Raw genomic sequence first — 27,713 nt, forward strand, 5'->3', positions numbered from 1 at the left:
CCCCTTTTCTGTGGGAATTTAGTTCTTTTGGACAGTTGAAAGTCAGTTCATCTCCGGTCTTTGCTTCTAATGCTTTGGTCCAAAGTCAATTTTGTGACTGTTTCAAGTGCATCTACTTTTAAATTCATATAGAGGGCTCACCTATGTGAATTCTTTCTGCACTGCTCAGAGCAAGCGAAAATCCCCATGTCTGCTGATCCTGCATAACCCGGAGAAGCAATCGTCATGTTAAGGGCCACGTGCGGCTGTGTGGTTGTTGCATGTATATGTCTTCAAGGGCGAAAAGGATTCAGCTGAGTTAATTTAGCTTGGGCTTAACATATGCCCAAGAGTCAGGTTAAGAGACCTGAAGATTCTGCGTGGTGGATCTTTGAGACTAGGGGTCACATTTCTGGTCTGAATGAGACAGAGTACAATTTGTGTTGTGCCCTGTCTCGTGCAGGGTTGGGATCCAGACCTATGGGCTAGAGAGAGCTTTTTCTGAAGTGTCATAAGGTTTTAGCTTCTTACTAGGTTAAATAGGAAAATTCTGAGGATTTTTTTTTTTTAGGGTTGGGAAAACCTTTTTTGCTTGGGCTGCCTCTGAAGATAACCATAAAAAGGAGTCTGGGGTGTATAAAAATGTAGTAGAAGGCAAAGCCACCGACATGGAAAATGAGGACTAACTTTGGAGTGGGAAGGCTGAAAATCTCTGACTTTTCTTAGTAGGACATCTGCCTTCTTAAAAGAGAGAGCTGTACCCACAGTTTTGCTCTGTCTACGAGATGAATATTTGTTATTGTTTTCCCAGACTCTTAATCCTGTATTTACCAAATAAAACTGACTTGAGGTGAGATTATGACTAATATGATCAAATAATTGCGGCAGTACAGGTGCCTGCCTCATGCAGTAAGCCTGTCTGATCCACGCTTTGAAAGCACCCGGAGATGCACAGCTTGTGCCTGCAGTGCCCTGCAGCAGTGGCAGAGCCTGTAGCTGACACCTCCTCGCTCCAGCACTGCTCACCTAGGAACATACGCGGTGCCCTTTGGGTTTTTTTAATCGCTTGTGGGAAATAAGGTTGGTAGGATGATGCTTGCCTGAGTAAGTACAGGCACTTTGAAAGCCAATAACTTCTTACCCTCAAAAGAAAAAATTGCAACCAAGTCTGTTATTTCAAAGCTTTGGAGAAGTCCTTCTCAAATACATTCCTTAAATAAGTTTATTAGCTAATTCTTTTCCCAAATGCTGGTGGCTACTGTTACTTCATTTTTTTGTGAAAGCATGGTTTCTTTTCAATTTCGTCAACTGGATTTCAGTCAATCTCATAGAAATCAGTTGCTGGTCTTGAGTTGAAAGGAGCTTGCTGACCAGGTTAATGGAGAGGATATGGAGAAGATTACTCTTTTACTGCTGAATGTATTAATCCCACTTGAAAAATGAACAAACTACCCCACAGCACTTTTTTTTTAAATGCACTAAAAAAGTCTTTGGCTGTCTAAATAAGGGAAATCCTGCCTGAAAAGGATGCAGAAATTAGAGCAAAGGTGAAACTTCCTTAAACATAAAAGTGTTTTTACCATGTATTTTGAAAGCACAGATACAGAAATAGAAAGCACTGATAATTGTTCCATCACCTGAGAAGTGAATGTAATGAGAAAGAGGGCTTGAGTATTTTTTTCTTCTTTTGCAATATTCTGAATAAAGAAACTGTAGCGTGCCAGGGGTGTGAGAAATATCAAGTACTATAGGAACAGGCGTTAAAGTACAGGTTAAATTCCAGCCAAGGCTTTATAGTTCGCTGCAAATTGCTCTCCACCTCTATCAAATAATCAGCGCAGAGCCCGTGTATTTCAGGAATGGATTCTCGTAAGTGGGTTGCATGAGCTGCACACGTTGCTGAGTCAGAGGTGTCGAGATCAAGATTGCAAACAAACCTCATCCAGAAATGAGTTGAGTAGAATGGGTCTCTGGTCTGAACAGGGGAGTGGACAAGTTCAAGTTTCATGTGACCCGTATTGGCTAAATCAACAGTGACTATGGCTTTTAACTCCATTTGTATGGTCTGTGTGGTAATTTACTGCAGATTGCTGCTTTAGTTGTGTTATTCCAGGTGTGTTTCTAGATAACGAGCAGTAAATAATGTATGTCATCAGACAAGGATCTGTGGTTTGAAGGTGACCTCTTTCATGCCAGCCTAGCAGTAGCTGCTGTTGGAATACGTTGTCAGGAAAATGTAATAGCTGTAGATAATGTTTAGTGCGATGCACTTTCAGAGCACTTGCCTAGATCTTTCTGCACATGCTGGTAATACTATCTTAGGTTTTCAATGGTCTTCTAAAGACGGCACAGTGCAGCAGGAGTCAGATTTTTCTTGTGACTTTTCATTTTTTGTCCTCTTGAAAAGTTTTCTTCATTCTTAGTTTCCAACAGATTGTGCTTACTCTGAGCATTCTCGTTCTTTGTCTAGTTATAAAATATTGATAGCAAAGTGCTGTGCGGCCCTCCGCAGGCAGGCTATCTCCACATCAGTTTTCCATATCTAGAGTGTTCACACTGTTTAATTAAGAGGAAAATAGGTTGACCAATTGACATACTTTTCATTATGTAGAAAAATTCAGAAGTGAGACATCTCCCTTTAATTGTTTGGTTTTATTTTCCCTCAACATCAGAGCACAACACCTGAAATCCAAGTAGTCTGCTACGTTTTCTCCTTGGGACTTTGGAAATGAGTGATCATTTAGGTGGATCAGTAACTTCATGTCTCGTTTGGCTGTTGCATAACTGATGTATAAATGAGAATTTTAATTCTTCTCTAGAGGACACTTTTCATGTACATGTCAGAAGAAGTCGGCATATCTTCAGCTTTGAAATTCAAAGTATATTTCTTAATTTGTCTGATGCAACTCAGTGAAGTCTTCAGATATTGCATAGGTTTAAATGTGAGTTGCCCCTCTTTCTTCCTTTTGTTAAACTTATTTTTTCCTGTACATTTGAAGTGAAGGAGGGAGGTTTTTAGCTTGTTTGTTTGTTAGAAAAGTTTCAGTGGGGGGTGGGAATACAGTTTTGTTCTGGGTGAGTAATAGCTTATTACGGAGCAGAGAACAAAGCTTACAGAAATAAAACCAAGGGAAGCTTTGTTTTTGAAAAATGATTCAGACAAATCCAGCTTAGTTGGTTTTCGTGAGTTGCAGAAAGAAGGGAGAAATGATCAGGAACAGAAAACTAGAAGACTCTCTGCGGTCTTCGGCTCTCACAATCTGCTTTGCGAACTGCATGCTCTGTCTTGAACCGGTGTTTGCTTTCTTCCTGCTGTGACTGCCAAGAGGTTCTTCTGATGGTTTTTCATCTGATAGATATCTTCTGTAAATTTTGAGTTTGACCAGCTTAGTCTTGTTCGTATTTGTGCCAAAACTGTGCTTCTCTCTGTTAGTGCTTACAGCTGTGTATTTGGTATAGAGGAATTTAATGCTTTCTTGACATTTTCTGGTTGAGACTTGTGTTTTCCTGTCAGATGTTCTTGCCTTTAAGTTCTCTATACCCTAAATGGTCACAGTTGTCCTTCTCCGCATCTGTTTAGTTTTAATTTATCTTCTTTGAAAAGAGTTAATCTTAATCATACACAGTAAGTGCTCGGCGAATGCCTGGTACAGTGGTGGGAATACTTTCTAATCTTTTCCTGAAATATATTGATATATTACACATGATAGTGTAAGGCAGAAAACAGCTTCAGTGTTGAGACACAAAGGGTACTGTCAGAATATAATTTGTTGCATTTTCTCTTGATAGCTTGGGTCATTTCAGAAGCAGGTACTTATTTATAAATAAGAGTTAGCCCGGATGAGCAGTGGTTCTTCCTTTTCTCTTTTCGTTTTTTTGTCTCCAGTTGAATATTGCTGCCTGTATTTCTGTGGCCTGTAGCAGTATTTTGGGCACGGATGGTTACAGCCACCATCATTAAGCATCTCTCTCTCCAGGTGCATTTTTATCTGGGGGCAGCAGACACGGGCTGCTGCTCAGATGCCTAGAATCCGCTTTGAACGAGATGAACTCTTCAATATGCAGCAGCTGAACCGTGTCGTCTTACCTCATTTACTTCAGAAATTATTAGCTTTTAGTCAACAGTCTAAATGAGTTAATATTTGACTAGCGACCATAAATTTTCAAGGCCCCTGGACAGAAACATATGAGGACATGATTCCTGCCTGGAGGAATGACCAGAAAGTCGTGTGTTGTAACTGGAAATGGTAGTAAAACTCGGGGGAGGTGTTAAGGCGATGAAGGTCCTGGTGAGGCAGATGACCTGGAAGATGACTCCTTTTTTGTTGGGTGTTCTGAAACTTTCCCACTTTCCTTTGTTACTGATGAACATGTGGGTAGTTGGTTGTTTCTCTCTCAAAGTTGTGTCTGTTTCACAGTAGCGCACCCAGCACCATGAAGAATTAGCCTTTATCTGTCCTAAAAGGGGGATTTATTTTTCAATTCCCTGTATCTTTGGGAAACAGTGAGGGTGAAGATGATGAGATTTGCCTAGACTTACTGTTCAAGTACTTTATCAAAAGGACGTGATTAAAACCCTCCAGTGTCATGAGTCACTGGCCAAGCCGCTGTGCCTCCTCCACACCTTGCTGATGGGATCGTGCTGGTGATGGGCAGTGTTTTATCCAGTAAGCCAGCTCTGGAGAGAGGCGGATAAATGTGTCTAGCCTAATTCCTAATGCATTATTTCCCTTACAGCAAAAAATTATTTACATCTAGGTTTTACAGACCGAACAGATGGCCTCTTTTTTTCCTTTTCCATGTTTTGGTGGAAGTGTGCACATTGGATGGGGTTTTGTGATTGTGACACGTGAAAAACTAGCAGCTGTGAAATGCTGTAGCCTTAAATGAGATGCAGCCTGAAGTTTCACACAGATTCTTGCTTGCCTGTTTTTCAGTAAAATTGGAGACTAGCTTTTTGATGCTTCTGCAAAGCTTTATTTTCCATGAACGATGTTGTATTTGGCTGTAGGTCTCTGGATTGATAGACTTCTGACTTCATTAAGACTGCAGGTTTAATCTTGCACACGAAACTACTCATCTTTTTCTCATGGTAATTTCTGTTAATGTGCTCTTTGATAGAGCAACATTATTGCTAGTATCTGTGAGCCATGTGTGTTACCAAGCGTATCTTTATGATTCTCTGGACAAGGCTTTGGTGACCATATGGTGTCAGTTTAATTAATATTTAAACATGGAAATACAGTGGTCTGGAAGTGGGTAATGAAGGATCTTTTGTGTCCATTTCCATACCAGTTCAGTAGTGCATGAAAGCTGCAGTTAAACAGCAGCTTCATCCAAGAATGTGAATTGAAGTTGTCATTTTAGCATTTGGTGGGCAGTTGTCCACGTCATAAATATCTAGCATTTTTGCTGTTGAACTGAACGTAGAAATGGTGCCTTGAATCCTGAGACTATTCTGGCCTCCTGGCTGCTGACCTCAAATTTTTCATAAAATATTAAACTACATGAAGATGGCTTATCTTGTTAAAACAGTGCTGCTGTTTCCAATCACATTCCCATAATGTGTAGACTTGCAGAGGACTTCCAATGCCTTTTATCACCATTAAATCCATTTACAAGATCTGAAATAAGTAACATTCTGCAAGGAATTATTCCAATACTATTCATTCAATTCATATCCCCATATTTCTTGAAGGTTTTATAGCAGGGAAAATTGTAAGAGGGCTTCTTAAAATGTGAAGTTGTATGCAAAGAATAACAGGTCTCATCTTTAAAGGAACCAAAGACTTTAATACAAAATTCATTTGCTGTCCTTAAGCCAAGTTTGGTACTTGGTAGGCAACATTGTGTTTTAATAGTAGTATTTGGTTTGGCTTTCTCTTCCATTTGAGGTAACTCTGTGTTGCTTGTTTTGGTGGGATGAGAATCAACCAAACGGCAATGTCAGCACTGGATGGTTTTATCCTCATGTTGTCAACCAGTTCAGAAGTGACACATTCATTTTTCCCCATGATAGCTTCACTGGATTGTTGTGTGTTCCTGACAGAGGCCATTCAGAAGGGTGTCCAATCCCCAAGTGCTGAGCATCTTAACACTAACTCAATTACTGCTGATAGAGCAGGAAAGTCTGTATTTACTGCCTACAACTCTTGCCGCACATCACCAACTCTACCCATGTGTGGGTAGAGAATCAAATGAGCCCATTTTGATTGCTTTTCAGGCTGGTGCGTATCCAACAGGGTCAGAGCCTCATTAACAAGAAGAACATGCAGCCACGGACCAAAGAGATTCAGAGGGTGTAACTAATTGATGCGTGGGGATTGTAGGTCATATCTTCATGAGGCACATGGCGATGACAGAGAATGATTTAATTCAAAACAATCGGCGTGCTTCATCCGCGAGCTGCCACAGTGCCCCACTAACCTAGGCGTCGTAATAACCTCTGCTTTGGGTATCAATAGAGGACGCTGCCCTTTGGGACCCCGCGGGAAGGAGGAGTGCTGTCAGCTGGCAGAGGAGTGCGCAGGGCAGTGGGGCTTCTTGCTGCTGCGGGAAAGTAGGTCATGGCCAAAAGTAGCCTTGGCTGCCTTGTAGGAGTGTGCCTGCGAGAGAGGAGTCAGCTGAGAAAAGAGCTTGCACGGTTTTGGGGGCTGTTTTTTTAGCCCTTCCTCACTGTGAAGCAGCTGGCGCTACGTGCTGTGAAATGCGTCTGCTTTCCAGTATTCTTGCATAAAATATTTTTAGAAGTGAATATGCAGCTCTTGTTTCTGCTTAGGGGAAGCGATGCGTGCTTGTGGCCTTTCGCTTTCATCAAGAAGTTAGAATTTTAATTAGATCAATATTTTTAATAAACATTGATATTTTTTTTTTTCCTTGCTTTCTTCACTGGAGATTGGCTGCAACTGGATGGTAGGTGTGTGTCAGGGAAACTCCGGTTGGAAATAATTTTGAACTTGAGCTGTGTATGAAATATTTGAGCTCTGTTGTGGTTTATTAGTAATAAGAAATATATGAAAACAAGTACTTTAATTCATTTTAGGACTCACTCAGTCCTGCTGTCTCTTCCCGTGAAGACTGGCACCTGTTTGGCATAATGGTCATTTCCATGACAACAAACTGTGTGATGGTGTTTGGAAAGCTTTGACTTTTGATGGAGAATAAATAAAAGCAGATTCACCCACATGCAAGATAACCCTGTTTTCATGTGAAAGGAAGAACTTGAGAAGGAAAAAAAAAAAAAGATACAAGTTTTCTATATCATGTTCTTTCATGGTTTCCTGTGTACCATGTATGTCTCTTTAAATGGGAGCTGGTGGAAGTCCTGGCGTGCAGGCTGGACTGCCTCCTCTGTGGCTGCTCTGTGTGCAGTGGTCGATGCTGCAGCCTGGTCGTGGGCACTGAGCTGCCTCTGTAGGCCATGGCAATCCTTTGGAGTAGATCATCGTCTGGTTTTGCTGTTCTGGCGCTCCGGAGATTTCCTTTGACAAAACACTAAATCCCCTCCTTGTCTTTCCATGCATTGAGACACGTTAATCAACTTCTCAAAGATGCTGCCCTAGTTGTGTTTCCCCCACCCGTTTTCTCACGTACAACTCTCGGTCGGTTTCCATCCCATTTCATAAATACATTGCGCAAACAGCATCCTTTATCAGGAAGTTCCCCCCGTGATCCGGCACGGGAGTGCTCGGGGTCGAAGCTGTCGCCAGCTGAGCTGCCGCACAGAGCAGCTCCAAAGGGCGTGAGCTGACCTGCCAAGTTCACTTCAGCCCAACCTTGATAGGAGGCCAGTCTGCGGCAATAAAAGTTTATAATGTTCATACAGCACTTCAGTACAGAGTTCTCATCCTGGAAGAACACTCCAGGCAGTACACATGTTTCAACTCCTATATGAAAATCACTATTTCTTAATTTGCTGTTGACATATAAGGCTGTATGAGTGCTGGTCTCAGTGGGGAGCAGATGCCAGCGTGAGCAGCTGATGCACCATGAGTAACTGATGCTGAAAACTAACCTTTTTCCATGTTATGGAAAGATGTGACCTGAAATACCATACTATTTCCCTGGGTGTGGAGTAAGAGTCTGAGGACTTGGCAGCACTTCTAACGATACATCATACGATGACAGATGAAACAGTGCACTGAAGCTTTTGCTACCTTTAAAGTCTGTATAGCAGTTTAGTCTGTCTTTTCCACTAAATTTCTGTCAAGGTATAAATCTAAATCTCATGCTAAACTGTTTCTTAGGAACTGTTTCCATTTTTGTTTAAAGATGATCTGCTCATATGTTTTGAGGATAGCTCAAGCCTGCCAGGAAGATAATTTAAACGCCTTTCTTCAAATTATCTGTGTTTCCAGTGGTCAAATTTCTAAAGAAGCTTTTTCTGGAACATGATTTTTGGGCTGTGGCACAACATGTGCACAGATGGATGCTGCTTTGTGTTAATAAGTTGTTTAGGTTGAACAGATCTGTCCAGGATCATATGTTCATTTTGGCAACTCTGCTGTTCCCCTACTACTTCTTTGACAATTTTGTTCCAGTAAGAAGATAAATAAATGAATAAAGCTCTGAATTAATTTAGTCATTTCAGAAGCTGCCTTTGCCTTTGATGTCTTTCTTTGTACCCAAGCAGTGTGCAGATGTTGGGGTTTGGGGTTGGTTTTTTTTTTTGAGAATCCACTTAAGGAAAAACAGCGGCACTGGTCTTTTGTTGCCTAACTAAATATAACCTAACCTGGACTCTTTCTTCCCTTCCCTATTTTATTCCTGCTAGCCCTCATTGCTCTTCTTGCTGATAAATTGGAGAGATGGTTACCTTTCTGGCAGCAAATGAGCCTGCCAGTTGGCTGAAAACAATTTGAGAAATGCCTTCTTATCAACGAATGAGTCCAGCTGTCATAACATGTACTCTCCCAACCAAGAATATGAATTTTGATTAGGCAGGAAAAGCCCACTGACTTAGTTTCAGATGATTTTGTAATCGCTCTTTGACATAATGATTGAACTAGCAGCGTCGGCACCGTGGCTGGCAGATCTCCACTCATAGCTGCTTATAAAGATCTGTCTGGGTTATAAAAACCTCCCTAATCTGTTCAGGTGTGTGTTTCGAGACAAGAACCGATTGTTTCTTTTAAAAGGCCTGTGCTGTGTGTGCTTTTAAAGATCAATTTGGCAGTGGACCTGTCTCTGACAGCTGATACAATCGAGGGGTTTGTTGGTTTATGTAGGGCTGAGGTCCTGGCTCAGCCTCGCAGCTGGCTGGGCCGGCCGTTGTCTCCCAGTGCGGTGGTCCCGGTCACAGTGTGTCCCGACAGTCCCACGCTGACCCTCTGAAATGCCTGGCGGAGACAGGCCTGCCCTGGCATGTTACCGAAGGCTCACTGGTTTTGGGGGGTGCTTGCAGCTTTGGCGTCTCAGGGAATTTGGCAGCCCGGTGGCCCTGCCCTCCCCCTGTCAGCAGGCCCCTCCGGAGAGAGGGCAGCAGACAGTGCCGTAGGCATTCTTCTGAGGAAGCGTGGGAGAACAGGAGCTATATTCACTTGCGAAGGCCTCTCTGAAGGTGGAGAACATTACTCCAGCCTTGGCTGCCATCTCGGCTCCCCCTTCGTGGAGTTGCTGCCTGGGGATTCAGTGGCCAAAGGTCCCTCCTTGGAGTCCCTTCGTGACCCCAGGCGCCTCGCTGGAGAATTTGAGCCTCCGTTTCTCTTCGTTATTGCTGGTTATCATGTGGGCTCTGCTATGCGTTTCCTGAAGTAAAAGAAAAATTGCAGTTATTTCAGAAAAGGTAGCGAGCTTGATTGCCAGAATGGTTTGCTGGTTGGGGACTTTGATCAGAGGTCCCTTTGGAATTGTCACTTCTGATCAGCAGCAGTGGTCCTTGCCTCAGCTTTTCATGCAAACCCCCTTTTCAGTTTGTGCTAAGGCAGAATTGCGCAACGTCTCAAGCCTATTCGCTCTTGGTAGCACTGTACTGTGTCAAACTCCAACACTGGAAATAAACTGTATCCCAGTTCTCAGGCTCGGTGAGCCTTGTTTTTGTGGGCTGTCTGTGACTTAAATTCCCAGGGTTCTGATGATTCAGACAACTAGCAATGTATTATTAATAAATTATGTGCTATTAAAATCCTAACAATGATGTTACAGTTTCCATTTATTTCCATGGTTAGATTCTGTTGTGATTAATTTTTTAATGCTTAATTTTCTTTAGAAACTAGATGCCAAATCACTTATAAAGCTGAATTTTGCTAAAAACAGTGAAGGTAAGTGCAGTAATTTTCTGTGTGGTTTTTTTTTTTTCTTGAATGCTTTAATAAATCCTGGTTTGTCTTACTCATGCTAAAGTTACGTAGTTTGTGTTTTCTATCATGGTTTTTACTTTCTGAGTAGAATAACTGCTTCTTGTGAGTGACATGTTTGCCTTTAAAGTTCCGTTTCTGTTTTTCTTTACACTGGGGAGCTGTAAATTATTCACCCATTTCACTTTACTGTAGCTACTACTGCAGTAAGGTGCTACTTACTTTAGGAAAAATTTTCAGAAAAGGCTAAACTTCTGTAGTATGTTACCTTTTTTCTAACTTGCCTATGACATTATTTGCTATTCACTTGGTTTTGAGCAACTTCTTGTTTATAAAATGAATTAGACTTAAATGAACACATGGGATTTTATGAATAGCAGCACACAAGAAAGCAGCCTTGAGTTTTATTTCTGCAGGGTTAAAGGCATAAAATCTGCCATCTAAGAGAGGATGCTAGGAATAAAAGAGAAGAGTGGAGATGAATTCATCTTTTACAAGGCAGATAATGATTTCTTTGAAACAAGAGTGGCAAGCATTAGGTGGGAATGAAATTCTGGAGTGTCTGTCTTACTATCTTACCAATAGTCCATAGACTACAAGGTCTTTTCTCTAGCTGATGGATTTCTTCTCCGTTTTGTGTTCCATCTGTCTCAAGAGCAGGGTGTTAAAAAATGGTCAATAGTCCCTGGGGCCAAGGTTTATGAAAGATATTGCGATATTGTGCTTTCCTTAGAGAAGGCCAGTTCATAGTGCTGGGGTGGAATGACAGCAGCCACGCAGTCTCACAAGCCTTTTTCTTAAAAAGGTGCATGCTGTGTCATCAACTGATCAAAGGAAAATGCAACAAAAGACAAAGAGTAAAATGTTGCATTTCTGTCTATCAGCAAACTTTTCTTTAAATCTTAACGTGTAGAATGGTTGATATATATGTGGGATCTTCTCTGTTCACACCTGTTCAGTAAAAAAGGTCATTGGATACTGCAGTTTTTTCCATTTAATGATCCCTCCTCAGCTGAGCACCTTCTATCTAGACCAACAAGCGCGTGCCCTCAGCAGCTCTGCTTTTGCTGGAAGTGAAAATGTGGTGATTTGCTCTCTTTGAAGCAGCTGAGCGAAGCCTCACGTTTTACCAGTGTGTTTCTGTGTCCATCAGTTGGGCCATACCCTGATGCCACTTCTAGAAATCCCTTTCTGAGCCTTTTCCTGAATTTCAGACCCTTGTGGGAATGGCTTCCCTTCAGCACTGGGGGCATGAACAGAACCAGTCCTTGGCTTTTCCTTGCAGCTGCGTGCTGGGGGTCCGAGTGCCTCCGCTGCCTGATCTGTTATCGGTAAATGCGCTGTGGGTGCTCGCCTCTCCTGTCTTTGCAGGTGCTGTGAGCAATCTCTGTCCTGGTCTCCCTGCTGGTTTTGCTTGTCAGATGGTAATTAGGAAAAAAAGAACCAAATAGGCCCAACCTGCTTCAAAAATCTCACCCAGACCCCCAGCTCTAGCAAACTGATCAAGTATTAATAACCTTCTTTTAATTGCTTTCTGCTGAGATCATCCATATATTTTTCTTTTTCCTTGTACATTGCCTTCCATCAGTTTGCTTGTTGTTGACATGCTTAATATTTATACTGACCCTCCTGGGAAAATTCACAGCTTGATTAGAGCAGAAGCTGGGTTCCTTATTGAATAACGTGTTCAAATTTAATGGCATTCTGCTTTCCACATTTGAATACAAAATGCTCTCCTCTCCTAAAAGCACAACAGCTGCTGTAAACTTTTTTGTTGGTTATAATCTAAACTTTTATTCCTGAGAACAACACTGCAAATAGAGCACTGGGCACCTTGCAAGGTACAGACTCATGCTATCAATAGAGCTTTGATTACAACAGTAACAATTATATTGTGGTACTTCATCGATATGAAGCAAGTTGGACAAAGTTCTGTGTTGGGGGATTGAAGGCAATAGATTTCAAACCTGCATTTTCATTGCTTGCTTTATAATTCTCTTCAGTGTTACTTTTTCTATTTGGCACTGAAGAATCAAAGCATAGTTAAAACACCATTAAATACCCACTAAAGTTGCACTTTATATTAAAAATTAATGTAAATATCCTTCAAAGAGATAATAGAAACTATCTATTTCAAAACAGTTGCAGGGACTTCATGCCAAATTTAAACTTTTTTCTCCTCTGTCAGGTAAATACCACTGTCCAGTGCTGTTTACTGTATTCACCAATAATTCCCATATTGTGGCCATCAAGACAACTGGAAATGTGTTTGCCTATGAGGTAGGTTCTCTGTTGCATTTCATTATTAATATTTTATACTTGATGTATTTCATTCAAGATCACAAAATGCTTTAGAAGGAGGTATGTTTTATTCTTGTTCTTGTTCTGCAGCCCAGGAAAGTTAAACTACAAGGAGATGAACTGACTTCACAAATTGCTGTCCAATTTTTGCCTTCAAAAATAGGAACAACCCTAGAATGTGATTTAAAAGATATTTTTAAAACCTTTTCCTAAGTTAATCTGTGGGCACTGAATCTCGTAGACCAAAATGAGTAGCATTTACATGCTCCTCAGCTGAATTAATAGATAAATCTTCTATTGTCATCTTTCTGATAGAGTCATCATCAAAACACAAATTATCTCATTTCTATTCATATCAATAAATAAAAAAAGAGTATTTTAACTGGAGCTGGGGAAAGAGCAGAGAGAATGCCTTAATGGACACTTGAACTGCATTTTTTATTTGTGTTTTGTGAGTGTTTGTGTGAACCCAGGTGGAATTTGTTATTAAAATAAACCGTATTTTCTGTTCCTTATAGAAGCATGATACTTTGATTGCTGTGGTTAAAAGACAAGAATGAGTTTAAGAGTAGTCTTTCTTAAATGCTTGTTGATATTGTAAAACTATTGCTCGGCTTGCTGCAATTTATAATATCAGGCTTCCTAAACAAGCTGTGCCAACAGGGTCTGTTTCTCGTATGGTATACCGCTTGGAGCAATAGCTTTTATTGGTTTGTTAAAAGCACAGAATTAATTTATGGACTTCTGGAGGTACTAGAAAAATACTATCACTTTCATCTGAGGAGAATAGAGGACATTTGGGTGAATAAGACATATTCAGTTTCTTTGCAGGTAGACCTCCATAGTCATCTCTCTGTGTGATGTAATTGTTCGTAACAACAAAGCATTTTATTCCACATTGATTCTCGCTTTGAAATAACATGCTGCTGCTTTATTGAACATCATTTAATTTTCTCAGGAACGGAAGTGTTGCTGCAGGCTAGGTGCAGCATTTGGGGTGGACAGAGTGTGGGGGGCTAATGCAACTCTGCTGTTGGGCGAGCTGGCCTGGGACAGGCACATCCCCCCAAGGGATGCAGATGGTGGGGGAGATATGAACACCTTGTTAAAGCTGCCTGTCTCATACCATCTGTAAAATATTTCACTTAGAAAACTGCAAGCAAGATTATTTTCTATTTTGGCAATATTTTTATGATGAATTTAGTTAAAATTGTATGCATAACTATGGAATGGAGACTGCAAGGTTCTTTTTTAAAAAAAGGAAAAACAAACCACACAAAACTGTGAAGTTTTGTAGGGATGAAAGACAAAAGCTTCTTGTCTGTTAAAGCACACGATGAAAATACTGCAGCTGCCAGTTGAGAATGAAGGGTGAAATTATTTTCTTTATCATTTGCACTTTAAGGCTTTATTGGTATCACATATTTACTGGTAATATTTATACATTAGAATCCAATTTTTAATATCTGTGCCTTTTGCCTGGCTGTTAGGCAGTTGAGCAGCTGAACATAAAACCAAAGAGCTACAAGGATCTTTTGACAGATGAGCCCTTCACTCGGCAAGACATTGTGACACTGCAGGTAAACTTTTCTCTCTGTTACATGTCTTATAACACAGCTTTTTTTGCAGAGGATGAAATGTTGCTACGTACACTATTATAGCAGGAATCTAGAATAATTGGACAGAGAAACATTGTTCGTCTGTGTGTGTTGAAGATGGGTAGAAGCAGAACTGCTGTATTTTCTTTGTTACCCAGATGAGCCACAAGGATGCCATATAACTTAGTTTGACACATCTGTAGAGTTATTATTGAGTGCCTTGTAGATAATCAGGTTATTCAACCTTGTAAATTGAAGGAGGAAAAAAAAAAAGGTGCACAGAAAAAGTCAGGGATGCCATGTAAAAATGTGGATTTTGACAAATGTATTTGCAGTTGCTCACTATTTCACTGTATCTGACTGAATATAAGATCTTGTGCATAATCGTAACTTTTAGATATGAAACTACACATAAGACTTTGCTGTTGGGTTTTTTGTTTTGGGTTTTTTTTCTATTAATCTTACCTGAAAAATTGCTGCAACACCTCTAATTTAATGTGAAACTTAACGGAAGTGCATTGGAAAAAGACTGGGTAGAGGAAAGGGAAAGATATGTCCAGAATCATCTTCAGCTCCAGGCAGCCAACAGTACGCGGTCTGTTTTCAAAAGAAATGTGTTTTAGAATGTAAAGGATATAAGCTTTTAGGAAGTTGACATGTTACATTAAGACTGAAGTTGATTGTCCATCTTACTCTTTTGAAGGTACCTAAAAGAGTCAAAGCTTTGGGAACTCATTTTTCATACAGTGTTTCTCTAAATGTAGAGTAAAATAAGCAGCAAACCAGGGGATTTTTCTTCAAGTGCTTGCTTAGAATTATTTTCTTCTGAATAGATTCCAATGTTGGTCTTTTACAGATTTTTACATAATTAAAACCTATGTTAAAGCAGCATTGTAAATTTCAGTGTAAAAGATACTTATTTACAGGTGAAGTTTAGTATCAAAAGATCTAAAACTTTTTTTTAAAAGTAGGCATTTTTAAGCTTGCGTGATTTCAAAATAGGGGAAAAAAGATTCAAGGATCATTATGATTGGAGTCATGAGTTTAGTATGCATCTCATGAACAGTTAATTGCCACTAACCAAGACTAATACTGTCTAATTTGAATAGAAAAATATTTTTCATTTATGTCTAAATTTAAATGAAATGTATCCCTTCTTCCCAACTCCCCAGTCCTGAAGAGCATGTTTATAAATATTTTTCCTCTATTCCTTTGGGCTTATGGCTGTTCAAGCTAATGTTACAAAGTAAAATGTTTTTAATCCAATGTAAGCAAAAAACATAGCTTTTTTAGAGTGAAAGCTCCCAGCAGAATGTTATTTGAATGTAACTGCATGGTTGCTAATGGATTTGGAACGGTGAAAAAAGACAACATGAGTGACTAAAAATGTTTCTGTGCGTCAGTATGGAAAAACTAATTATTTTTAACAAATAATTGAAATGTGCAATCATTTAAAAATATTTTGCTATGTTTTGTAGGTTTAGAATTGAACGTATGTATAAAGAGTGTATTCCGGTTGCATGCCTAGCTTTGATTTTTCATAAAAACAAACAGATGCCAGAGTTCCCTAAATCTCAAAATGCAAGAGATAGCAATTTAGATGTTCCCTGTGTGGGTTTTCATCAATAATTTTCACCTTCACTTTGTTCCTGACATAATTGGTTTCTATCTTGCTTGGAGGAATTTGTTCGTTAACAGAAGTAGGTGGTGGTAGTTGTCCAGTCAGTGGTACAGCCGTCCTGCCAGCTACGTGGAGGTCACAGCCATACGCGGCCTGTACCTCGCTCAGGTCGTTTAGGATGACGTTCATAATGCGTGAGCAGATTTGCTCTTCTTAAGTAAACAACTCATTATGGATTGGTGTTAACTGAACTTCTGTAGCGTATGATCTTGTGGTATATTCTTCTCAAATAAGTTTGGAAATAGCAAAGCCACCCCCATCTTGGGATTGCACGGGAAGAGACTTTGTCTGAATGCTGTTAGGCTCATGTTTGGCCATTCACCAAATTAGTTTATAAATTTTTTTTTTTTTTTTAAAAATGATTTTCAACCAACAGGCTAAAATGGCTTCGGGGTGTTGAATGAGAGGTACGAGCCATTCGATGCGCTGCGTCACACCCACAGCAAACTTGTGGGTATACCTTGATTTCTCCCGTTCAGAGGCTGCCCTACTCTGACCTACTCTGTTGAGGCCAGAATGCAACCTAAAGTGGTATGGCTAGCCTGGCTATTAAAATTACCTATGTATATGTGGTATAGGGAGCTGTTGTTATTTTCTTATGGTATTTTCTTCATGTAAATTGTTGAAGGACAGACCAGTGTCTCCTCCACAAGCTCTCTTGTTGACAGCACTGCAGGCAGCGTGGTGGCTTCACACTGCCAAGCTCTGCCACCTGTGGCTTTGTTTCTTAGCCAGCGTTCATGACTGCAATCTGTTGTGTTTCAGTTTGTGCCCCTAGAGCTCTATCCCAAATCCCACTTCTCTTAAAAACCTTTCAATTCTGTGTTGAAATTTGTCACTTTGTTGTTTTCCCATTCCCCCGTGTAAATTGAGTACTGTGGTATCTGAGAGAGCTGGAATCGAGAGTGAGTTGGTAACACTGACCCTGCTGTTTGGCAAAAAGGTAGATATAAAGGAAGTTGCTATAAAAAACATTCTTTGCTTTGCAAATAACAGCTGAATAGGACTGTCTGTAATAGCTGTGTTTATCAATAGAAAATAGCATTTCCAGAGTCTGACTGTGAGTGTCCTAGGAAGCAGATGGGGTACCTGTGTGTTTGGTAGTGAAATACAACATGATAAATGGAAAATTTGAATAATGTATGGTTACAGATTATTTGTATGTTCACATTTTTTCCTTATTGACACATGAAGGGCAATCCTACAGCTGCTAGGGATGTTCTTTTACCAGAATAGCAATTGACCTCAAATTTGACCTCTCTCTCCTAAATGTATATAATTAAAAACAAAATCAAAAAAATTTGCTCTTTCCAGAAGAGAGAGAAATGCATAAAATTCTTTATTCTGTTCTCAGTGCTAAATATTATTCAAACACTAATCATAATCCATCCCTGTTATCTTTTCTGGTGGGCACCATCTCAGCTGGTCGCTTTGATTTTAGTGACAGTTATTTGTGTCCTATTGCTATTAAGCTTACTTGTTAAAAAGGACAAATTATTTTGGATCTGGAACTAAAGAAAAGCAAAATCACAACACTGTCTTAGATCTATGATGTGCTGCTCTTTGTAAAGGCATCCACAGTGTTTCCTGCACTTACACATACAGAAATTGCTTTTTTCCCCTGTTGAAATGCAAATGTCCTGGGGTAGAGCATGGCAGTTTTTCGTCAACATATGGCGATATTATCCAGCCCCTCAGGGCAGGAGGTAAAGACTAATGCCATATCCTGGTGTGTAAGATACATTACCAAACTGGAATGTAGTTATTCAGGCAAAAGATGTCATGGATTTTGGCTTAGTGTCTTGGTGATAAAGACAGAAAGGCACATGACAATATTCCATATGAAACCCTACCTAGACATCATCAGTCGTAGTATGACTGGATTTTTTAGACTGTAGCTCTTTACCCCAAAGTTGAAATTTCCTTTTCTTATCTGTGTGATCCTGCCACAAACTTGAGTCAAGCTTTCCATCTTCTACAGTACAGGTGTTACTTTTTTCCCAGTTTCTCTCTCCGTACAGTTTATCATTATTTCAGATCATTTTTCTCTCAACTGTACTGGTTCGTATCTCATCTAAATGGAATATTGCCGTTGTATTTTGTCTGTGTTTCTCATAACTCTAAACCCACTTGTATTCTTTTATCTCAAAGTTGATCAGCTCAGCCTCACTTAGCATCCCTTGCAAATGTCGTGAAAGTGCTACCAGCTGACAGACAGCTCAAGTACTTCAAGATTTATTAGTTATACTTAAGGGATAAGGTATGATGTAAAGCACTTAGAGATCTGTGGGTACAGGGTTATCTGTAATAGCAAGGCTGGTATTGTTGAAGCTTGTTTGCAGTGTTTTTCCCTCCCTTTTCTGCTTCCCATTCTGCTGTTCATCATTTCCTGTTGCAATTGTTTTGAGGGTAGAACGCAGGATAGCTTTGGAAGAGTTTTGTCATAATAAGATTGCATTAGACTGCCATTCAGAACGAGGTGATTCTTTCAGTCTTATGTTTTACGGGTTTTCAGCTGTTTTTTAATCTAAGTGTTTAACCTAATTTGAAGTTATCTTCCAAGGAAATATTTTTGAGGCTGTAATTTAGTGTTAGATCTCAAGGTCTGCTGTCCACCATTTAATCTTCGTGACAAAATCTGGTCAACAGTCTGGTAGAAATTATCATTAATTAGTGTTACTGTGAATTCTGTGTGTGTTTCAATCTTATGTTTTGCAAATTATTCTTTGTGTAATGATGTGGAACTGAATAGCAAGCACATAAATAAGTGTAATCTGGATTCCCTCATATCAGGGTGGGCAGGCTGAAGCAAGCGCCTGCTCCAGCTGAAGATGCAGAGAGAGGAATAGGGTCAGGCTGTGTCTTGCTGGGCATGGTGGTGGGCTCTGACAGTCCTCTGGACTTCTTCCCATCACAGCAAGCGTGAGGGGTGCTGAGGAGAGCAAAGTAAGAAGGCTGCAATTCCCTGCTTTCACATCCCACTGGGTAGAAAGTGTTTGGAGGAACTAAGAACAATTTCCCCTTTAGCCCCCTGTCAATTCTTCATCCTCCACTGTGTCTTCATGCACAAACCAGAAACCACGGCTCCCCCATTTGTGAAGATACAGCAGAAATTATTCCTGCTCTGGAAACCCCTAGCAGCGCTTGCTGGGCTGTGTGCGGGCAGGGGAGAGGAGCTGGTGAGAAGCATGGCTCTGCTCAGTGGCAGTGCCAGCAGGTGGAGCAGAGCAGAGGTGTCTGTTCCTTTTCGCCCCAAGAATTACAATAAACCCTGAAGCCTCTTGTGCCAGTGGTCGTAGGCACAGTCTCGCGATCGCAGCCCTTCTTGGTAGACACGCACTGACAAATGCATCTGCTTTCATCACAGAAACGGAGGGGGTGTCCTGGGAGAAATAAATAGACCAAAAAAAAGTCTAGGTAGAACGCAGACAGGTTTGCTGCCATTAAAGGGAAAAAAGGCTCATACTGTAATGTGCTTCCTTATGGCAGTTTTATTGTTTCTGTTCAACTAATCAGCCGTGGACAAGACATGGTTCCCGACAAGCTGTTAACACCACTGGCACTGGTGTCAGAAAGCATAACTAATGAGCGAAGTTGGAGGTAGCCAAGCTGCGCACTGTTAATTGATATTTTGCTCCTCGGCTATTTCTCGTTCGCTCTTTGCACGACAGAAGGTCAGAGCAGATTTCCTGCTGGCTGTGGGTGAGCGCTCTTTGAGGGGGAATCCTGCGCCTACGCGCTGCAGAGCGGCTGGTGGCGCAGTGGCATGCTGGGCAGTGGCCGGCGTGTGAAGGGATGCAGCACAGCCGACCAAACGGTACGAGAGGACTCCAGCCTCAGAGAAATCACACCGTCTAACACTGCACTGTTTTTAACCTGCTCCTTGGGGGGTTGTGTGCATGGTGCTTAGGATTAATGGAGGTTAACCTGTTTCCCTAAGTAGCTGAAATAACAAAATTGGGGGGGGGGGGGGGGGGGAGTGGAATAAAACTTGAGATTAATTGTTTTCAGAGCTCAGCTTTCAGGAAGACATCAAATATGAGATTTTTTAATAGTTGTGATAGTTAGCAACCCTTTGAAGTCTGTTACCTGTGTTAGCAATTTGCTAAACTTTATGGTTTGTAACCTTAATAAGAAAGGCCCTGAGACTGCTACCCATGATAATTTGAATACATATTTTTAAACACGCTAAGACAAACAAAAATAGGCCAATTTACTCTTCGTGGTTCATCTTCCTTTCTTGTTTCTGTGTGCTTACACAGAACTTATTTCTTTAGGCCTTTGGGCTTTAGGCCTTGATCTTAACAGGAGTGGGAGCCCGGCCGTTCTCTGACCAGGAGTGGCCATTGACTCATTAGGGCTGAAGGATTTGACGACATGGGTATGTCCGTCTGCCTGTCCCTGCAGTGTCTGGGTCAGACTGCTGTGATTCTGTGCCCAGTAACTGTCACGGATGCAATGAGAGGAACTTGGCAGGCTGGTTGTTAATGTTTAGACAGTTTTCTTCCTGAAGTGATATATCTGAAGAACATGCACGCTTTTTTTAATTTACATAGACCTACCTTAAAAAAATGTGTATTTTGTGTTGTAGGACCCATTTCCATCAGTAAGGAAATGGTTCATGTCCTCTGCAGCAGAGTTTGGACTGGTTGGATGTGTTCCTGCTCTCCGGGATGGTAGAAGCGAATGGTCTCTTGTGTTTAAGTTAATATTCACTGCAGTACTGTCAGTATGCACGTTTGTCTAATTCTAATCAAACCAGTTCTAATCAAACATCTCCTAGTGTATCACCATGCTGTATTTGAGAGGCAGGAATCAATCAGTTGACTGCTTGTCCTAGGTGTCCTGTGTAAGGTGACACCCAAATTTCAACTTGGGGAACCATTTTTGAGGGTTTTTTCCACTGACAGAGGGAAACTGGTTTTGGAGTAGGGGTGTGGGTTGTCTGCCCTCTTGGCGCATGCTGAGACTTGAGATTCCTGCTTTGCAGAGTCAGGAACACAAGGGAAAACACTGTAAATCAAACCTTTGTCGAGGTTTCTGTTTGAATAAATGGCCCACCTGAATGGGGTGAAAGGCCTTGCGTGGAGGACCTTGGTCTCAGTTCTGGGGTTTGGGGTGGTCTGGAGTCTCTCAGAGAGCAGATGGGCGGCTGTGGTCTGTGAGGAGAGGGAGATGCCCTGTGGCCTCTGCTGCCCTTCGTACCATAATGGGTGCGTTGCCTGTGGGTAGGCTAGCAGCGATTTGGAGAAATCCCTTGCAGGGAAGGAGACTGCAAACATTTTCCCTGGAGATGCTCAAGGCCGGCAATTAGGCTCGTTAAGCCAGATAAACAAGTGAATGAACTATGGCTGTGGAACAGTTTGAACTGATCTGATTCACGGTACCCTGAGCACAAACCAGTTGGCTTCATAAGGCACTGGCAGTTGTGATGTCCCTTTTATTTTTAAACAATCAATAAATCAGAAAATCAAGAAGCTTTATTTAGAGGAATATAGTGAAGGTGTTTTCTGGTTCATCTTCACTGCTGTCTCCTGCCCTCCCTCCCTCTTGTCCATAAAAAGTCAGTTTCAGGAGTCAGTCTTGCCCTTCAGCTTTGCCGTGAACAGCAGACATGGGTTGCTGCAAATCCATTTGTCTCTATTAATATTAATACGCAGATTATTTTTTTTCTCTTCTGGAAAGGATAAGCAGTCTTACATCCTTCACCTTTTGAGGTGGTACATTTATGTGCAAGGCAATGATTTCTGTCTGGGAAAGCTGCAGCTCATGATTACTGAAGAGTATTTGGGAGGAGGCAGCCTGCATCTTCTGGAAACACACTGGGCCCTTTCTCCAGACTTTCTCCATGCGTATTGTTGGCTGTCAGAAAGCAAGGCTGAAATTATCTCTATTCATACATACATAAATATGTATGTGAGGTAATAAATAATAAATACACCTGAGTGCCAGTGTCAGATGATACAAAAATGGTTTAAAAAACAGGTCCAAGTTTCCTATTCCTTAGCATTTTTATTTAAAGATGATCTGTTTCTAACACAAGATCTTAAAGATAAAATAATTTTTTTTTTTTTTGGCAGTCCATGTCTTGATGAAGATCTGTCGGAGGCGTATAGTGGGGCAGGAAACAATAGAAAAGTATTACTTACATGGTGGTTGGGGAAGGGGACAGCAGAAAGCCAAGAGGTCATCCTTAGGGTGCAGAATCACACACCTTGATTTCATAAAAGTGTTTTGGTTTTACTGCCTGCAGTAAAACTAAAAACGCACTCTGTAGTGGAAGCATACTGTTTCAGGGATGACTGAAAGGCGTGATTAGATCATTTAATAACTGATGGAGTTACCAGCTCTGCTTGTATTAATCATTACTTTTAGCAGCAATGGAATTGTCGGAACTTCTTACCAACAGTGGTGATCTGAAGCTTTGTTAAATGTATTCGGGATTATACTATTCATGTCAGTATCGTAGTTCTTTGCATAATATGTTGCATTGTTTTTATTCTGAACTTGAAACTATTGCGTATTATTTTGATGTTTTGGTATTTTAGATTTTGAATTGTTTTCTGTAAGATAGAATTTGCAGAAATTACTGTGTGTCCTGGGCTGATGTTTTGACCTTTTTGTGCTGCAGAGGAGCTTGAGGAGAAAACCTTGAAGTCATTGTAAGAAGAGGAAAGGAAGAAGGACTGTTTAATAACAGTATAATGTAACCTAGATCACCAGTAGGCATTCCTTGTCTTACTCTCTCTAACAAAAGGTCAAAGTTATGCAGAAAGTTGCCTAGAGATAGTATAAAGACTCACAGTTAATGGACTATGTATTTTTGCTGTTTTCCTTGAGTGGTCACTCAGTAGAGTTTTCATAATACAACTTTTTGTTGTCTTTTTATTATTATTTTTTATTTTTAAATGTGATTCTGTAAGCACAGATTTATTAAAAAGAAAACCCAATCAAAACAGTTCTGACTGCAAAGACTCGTGATGAAGTTTATTTGTATTTTGAAGTGCATTTCAAAAGTTGAGAGTGCATGTGCAAATCAGGCACACTGTTATAAACAGGAGGAGATGGCTAATGTGGATTTGCATAGATTAAGCATAGACCAAACCACAGAACAAAGGAAAGAATCAAGGGATTGCAGCTCCTCATTCTTCCTTCTCACTAGGATAGGGTGGACTCAGCTGAGTTCTGTTAGTAACTTCTGTAGGCAAAATATGTGCAGTATTACGTTTGGGACTAAATTCCAGATCCCGAAGGAGCGGATGTTGGTTGGAGTTGATTGCTTTATATTTTTGCCATCTCTGTGTGGTTTGGGGAGTATGGAAGTTATTCTGTCTCTCCCTATTCGTTTATCATGGTGGTGTCTGCCCTTCAAACTAGTCTGTCGCATGGAATGGGTGCCTACCAAGCTCTCTGTAATTTGTTTTTTTTAATTATTATTTTCAGGATCCAACAAACCTGGATAAGTTCAATGTCTCGAACTTCTTTCATGTTAAGAACAACATAAAAGTAATTGATCCAGGTAAGGATGAATTGCAGGTAGGCTGAGAAAACAGCAACCCAACTATGCAAAGTAAAGACGACATTATGGAATTGACACTTTTCTGGACAGCATCACTCAGTGGCTAGTGGTAGCTTTGAAAGCTTCTTGGAAACATGAAAAACTTGTTGAAACTGTCCCTTTCACATCAAAAGGTGTTAACAGATTTTGAAGCAAAGACATGATTCTTTGAGAAATCATTAACTGTCTCTATTGAGTGCTGTGCAAACACAGAAAGCTTTCCATATCCTTTAGGAGTAGGCAGATGAGAGACAAGTGAGAAGAGGAGGAACAATAATTTGCCAAGAGGTCCATTAGCCTTGTACCAGAACCAAGACAGGGAAACTTACATCTTCTCATACCTGTCTGTTAGGCTGTCTTTCGTGTGTATCAGCAACGTATTGCCTGTCCTTCTGTCTGGATAACAATGGACATCTTCCCAGTTATAGATTGATAATAATTTTTTCTAAAATAATCCCCAAATTATTTCAATAATAAAAAATAAAATGCCTCTTTTTTCTTTCTAGGTATCAAAACTTAGAAATTTGCTTCTCAATTCTTTTGTGATTTTTTTGATAGCTAAATGCTTAGCAATACCCGCTAATATTAAATTGCTGAAGGAAAAAAATTCTCTCTTTTGCCCTTCCGGTTTCCTTTAGAACTGTTTCTAATGAGGTCTAATTGCTGATTCTAAGTATGGTGTGTTTTTCTGGGTCTTATTATGCTTATGTATATTTTTTTTAAAGCTACTAGTTGTGCAAGCAAGCATCTCATTTTATTTACTTGCTAAAAATAAGTGGGTATTATCTCAGAGATGGAATATTTAATATCCAGCAAATGGTAGGCATAACAAGACAGAGAACAAGTGAAACTTGTAAAACTAAACTAAAATAAAATAAAATAAAAAAATCTACAGTGCAGTTCACCAGCCTCCTCTCCCTGGTATCACGTTAAGGTTCTGATCTTGGGATTTTTGCGTCACAGGCCTGGCCATTCAGTGAGGAAACAAAGGACAGAAGTTTATATTGTACCCAACTGTATCTTGTCTTTATTGTTCTGTAAAAATTTTATAAGACTTGCATGAAACTAGATAATTTCTAGTGATTTCAAAGAAATTTTTGCTGTAGGTGATTTGTAGTTGTTTTTTGCTGTTGTTATGCTTCATCATATTGGTATTTATAGTGCTATATGTCAAGTTGTACTGTCATTAGTGTTATCCATTGCTATTTGTTACTGTTTCTGCAGGAATAAATATAGTTACTAGACTTTTTTATTTTAAAAAAATGTAGAAAAAAATCTGAAATATTTTTGTGTAACTACATAGGTAATAAACTGAAGAACAGCATAGAAGTTTTCTTTTAACTCTGAATGATTTGGCTTTGTCTTATCTAGATGAAGAAAAAGCAAAATTAGATCCATCGTACTATTTGAAAAATACAAATACAGAGACCCGAGAGACTTTACTGGAGCTTTATAAGGAATTCAAAGGCGATGATATTCTAGCAGCTACTATGAAGGCTCCTGAGAAGAAGAAAGTGGATAAGCTGAATGCAGTAAGTTGACTTAATTTGTAGTTTGGCACTGATTGACTTCTTAAAGAATGGTAATAGATGTTTTTCAACTTAGAGGCCCATATTGCAGTATAAACAGATACTATTCCTTATGTTTTCTGTTACATGGAAATTTGTCATAGATGAGAATATGAGAATCATATTGGGACTCCTTAGAAATACATTGTACTGTGTCAGTGAGTTCATCTTTGTTAAATCATTGTAAATGAACCTAAACATTCTAGAAATGGAGCACAATAAGAAGATGAAATCTTTATGATGTGGTTATGATGTATATTTGGCAGAACCTTTTTTCCCAGGTTGTAATCTCTTGCTTTGAATTTGTTTATCATTGCTTCCTGCAGTTATTGGCAGAGAACACCCCTTAAGGGCAGTGCAAGCAAATAATTTCTGGTGTGGGCAAATATATAAATGATCCACAGCTGCTTCTCCATTTATTTCCACTGGAATGCAGGACTTTTAGTGGAATATTTTAAAGGATGTTCTTCCAGGTGCATGTTACTGTGTGTTCATGGTTGTCAAGAGAAACAATTCATCTGCATGTAGATTTCCTACATCAAAGGCTGTGATAAATGGGCAAGACAGATTAGTTTTCTTTCCTTTAATAATTCTGGGATGTACGTGTCTTCGTGCTTTGATTACACTTACAGAAAAATGAATAGCAAGGCATCATATGGCTTTTAATGAGGAGGCTTAGTGTCAGGTTAGGGAGTGCGTGTGACCAAGGAGTAGGATCACGTTTGCCCCTTTTTCAGGGCATCATACTAAGAAAACAAAAGATGTAGAGAGGGAAAAAGAGTTGAGAGGCAACGATGAGCTCTACATATGTTGGAGAGTCAGATTGTCAGCTCCTCATGTGGATGAGCATAACTATAAACTTGCATAGGATGGAGTGTAACCTTATGGACAGAGCATTGGCCTGACCTGTATTCTTTACAGGCGTTGCCCCAGAGCCCCTAAACTTATCTCTGGATTTATTAGATCTTTGTCATTTACTACAAAATCCATGTGTAACATTCACATTTCATTTCTGCAGAATTGCAAAGCTCAAAATAGACATTGGGAACCATGGGACAGTGCCTCTGCCCACAGAAGGGCCGTGTGGGAGGGGGTGGTTTGCTTTCCTCCACACTATCTCTGTGCTTCATTGGATTTTCCTTCCACTTACTCAGCAGCATTGGAGAATTTTACAGATGTCTTGCCAGCGGTACTTGTTTCATATTTCCACCTGTGGACACACAAATAAATTCTGATGATAGAATCTTTGCATACCAATGTATTAAACTGTTGTGGAAGCAATAAACCGCTTCAGCTGAGCGCATGGGCAGCCTTAACTGGCGTTTCATCAGAGCTGATGTTATGGGTAACAGATGGAGAATTATCGCTGCATCGTGCACTTGTTTCTTTTTATAGGAGCTAGAGCAGAAAGTCTGCCTTCAGAAGGAAGACATTTGTGTGTTTATAGGGCTTATATAGTATCTTTAGTAGATAAATTCTGAGATCTGATGTATTTTTCTCTTGCCTTTCCTCCATGAACAGGCTCATTATTCCACTGGAGCAGTAAGCGCTTCCTTCACCTCCACTGCAATGGTGCCTGAAACTACCCATGAAGCAGGTACCAGAACTGCCTCACTACAAGCTGTTTATTTACTTTCCAGTTTTAGAGCATGCTCCCTAGCACACGTACATATATGGGGACTGAAGAGATGCATTGATAATTGGTCAGTAATGATGCCTTGGAAATGTATTCCCTGGGCAGACATAGCCATACTTTCCAGTGAGCTCATTCTGAAAATAATGGAGTAATTACAAATTAGCTTTGGCTTTGAATGGCAGTTACTTATGTTGAACTGAAGTTAATGAGGTATTTTCTATGCCTGGGAACCACAAAATGGGATATCCACTTACATAAGATAGGAATGAAGTCTAATCTCTCCTCAAATAGCATACAAAATCTTTACCATCTTTTTGGCCTGACCTGGTATTGGTTAGAGTGACAGCAGATTTTGTGCATTTTAGTACAATAAAGTTTTCCTTTTATTCTCCAGCCTAAACACAAATGTATAGAATTTATTTGATTTCAGTATTGATTAAGTAGCTGAGTGATTATTATTCCCAGTTGAAGAGAAAGGTCTGGCTTTTGGCATTAAAATTTAGAAGTATGTCACACACTTATGCAGAGATTGAATACTCTGCTAAAACTGCATTTGCCAAGTTCAATTCCTTTACTCGGTGGATTACAGTGATTTGCCGGTGGATCTATGAGCGTTGAAAATATCTGACTAACTGGACATTTTGACAAAATGGAAGTGGAAACATCCGAGATTGATCCTTTGGTTTGACTTTCCAGTAATGTTTCCAGTAACTTAGCTTCATTTGTTTTCAGAACTGGGTAGGTCCTCGTATGTCAGCAATTTGTGGTTGACTGATGACTACCTGCTTGGCTTCCATGTTCAACAAGAAACAATTTGGTTTCAAAGTAACGTTTGTGATTGGTAGACATTACTTGAGAATTATAGTTTGTAATGTTGAATGCTTCTGTGACTTAAAAATATAGATGATATTGTTGGCTCTCGAGGAGTTGGTGGTTTTCTATAACGGAAGGTGTTTAGTGCTGAGATTAATGTGAGGTTATCATAGATGAATTGCAGAGTATAGTCCCTGAAGACCCGGGGCCCCAGGGGAAGAGGGCACACAGAAGAATCTAGCAATTTGTTTTCTGGTGATTTCTAAAGATCAATGAGTAAGCTT

At 40.1% G+C, this 27,713-nt stretch overlaps 1 protein-coding gene across 1 annotated transcript in view; it reads left to right on the forward strand.

Annotated features, from left to right (window-relative positions):
* The window catches only part of PPIL2 (peptidylprolyl isomerase (cyclophilin)-like 2), a 74,880-nt gene that overhangs the window by 4,784 nt on the left and 42,383 nt on the right, over positions 1-27,713 (forward strand). The window contains exons 4-9 of the mRNA XM_009888127.1: positions 10,187-10,238; positions 12,463-12,554; positions 14,066-14,155; positions 23,298-23,373; positions 24,784-24,944; positions 26,502-26,577. Of these exons, the coding sequence (XP_009886429.1) occupies positions 24,903-24,944; positions 26,502-26,577 (118 nt within the window). The 5' untranslated portion in view covers positions 10,187-10,238; positions 12,463-12,554; positions 14,066-14,155; positions 23,298-23,373; positions 24,784-24,902. The remainder of the gene's footprint in view (positions 1-10,186; positions 10,239-12,462; positions 12,555-14,065; positions 14,156-23,297; positions 23,374-24,783; positions 24,945-26,501; positions 26,578-27,713) is intronic.

The sequence above is a fragment of the Charadrius vociferus genome, unplaced genomic scaffold (assembly GCF_000708025.1).
Source record: "Charadrius vociferus isolate BGI_N301 unplaced genomic scaffold, ASM70802v2 scaffold326, whole genome shotgun sequence".
Classification (NCBI taxonomy): domain Eukaryota; kingdom Metazoa; phylum Chordata; class Aves; order Charadriiformes; family Charadriidae; genus Charadrius; species Charadrius vociferus.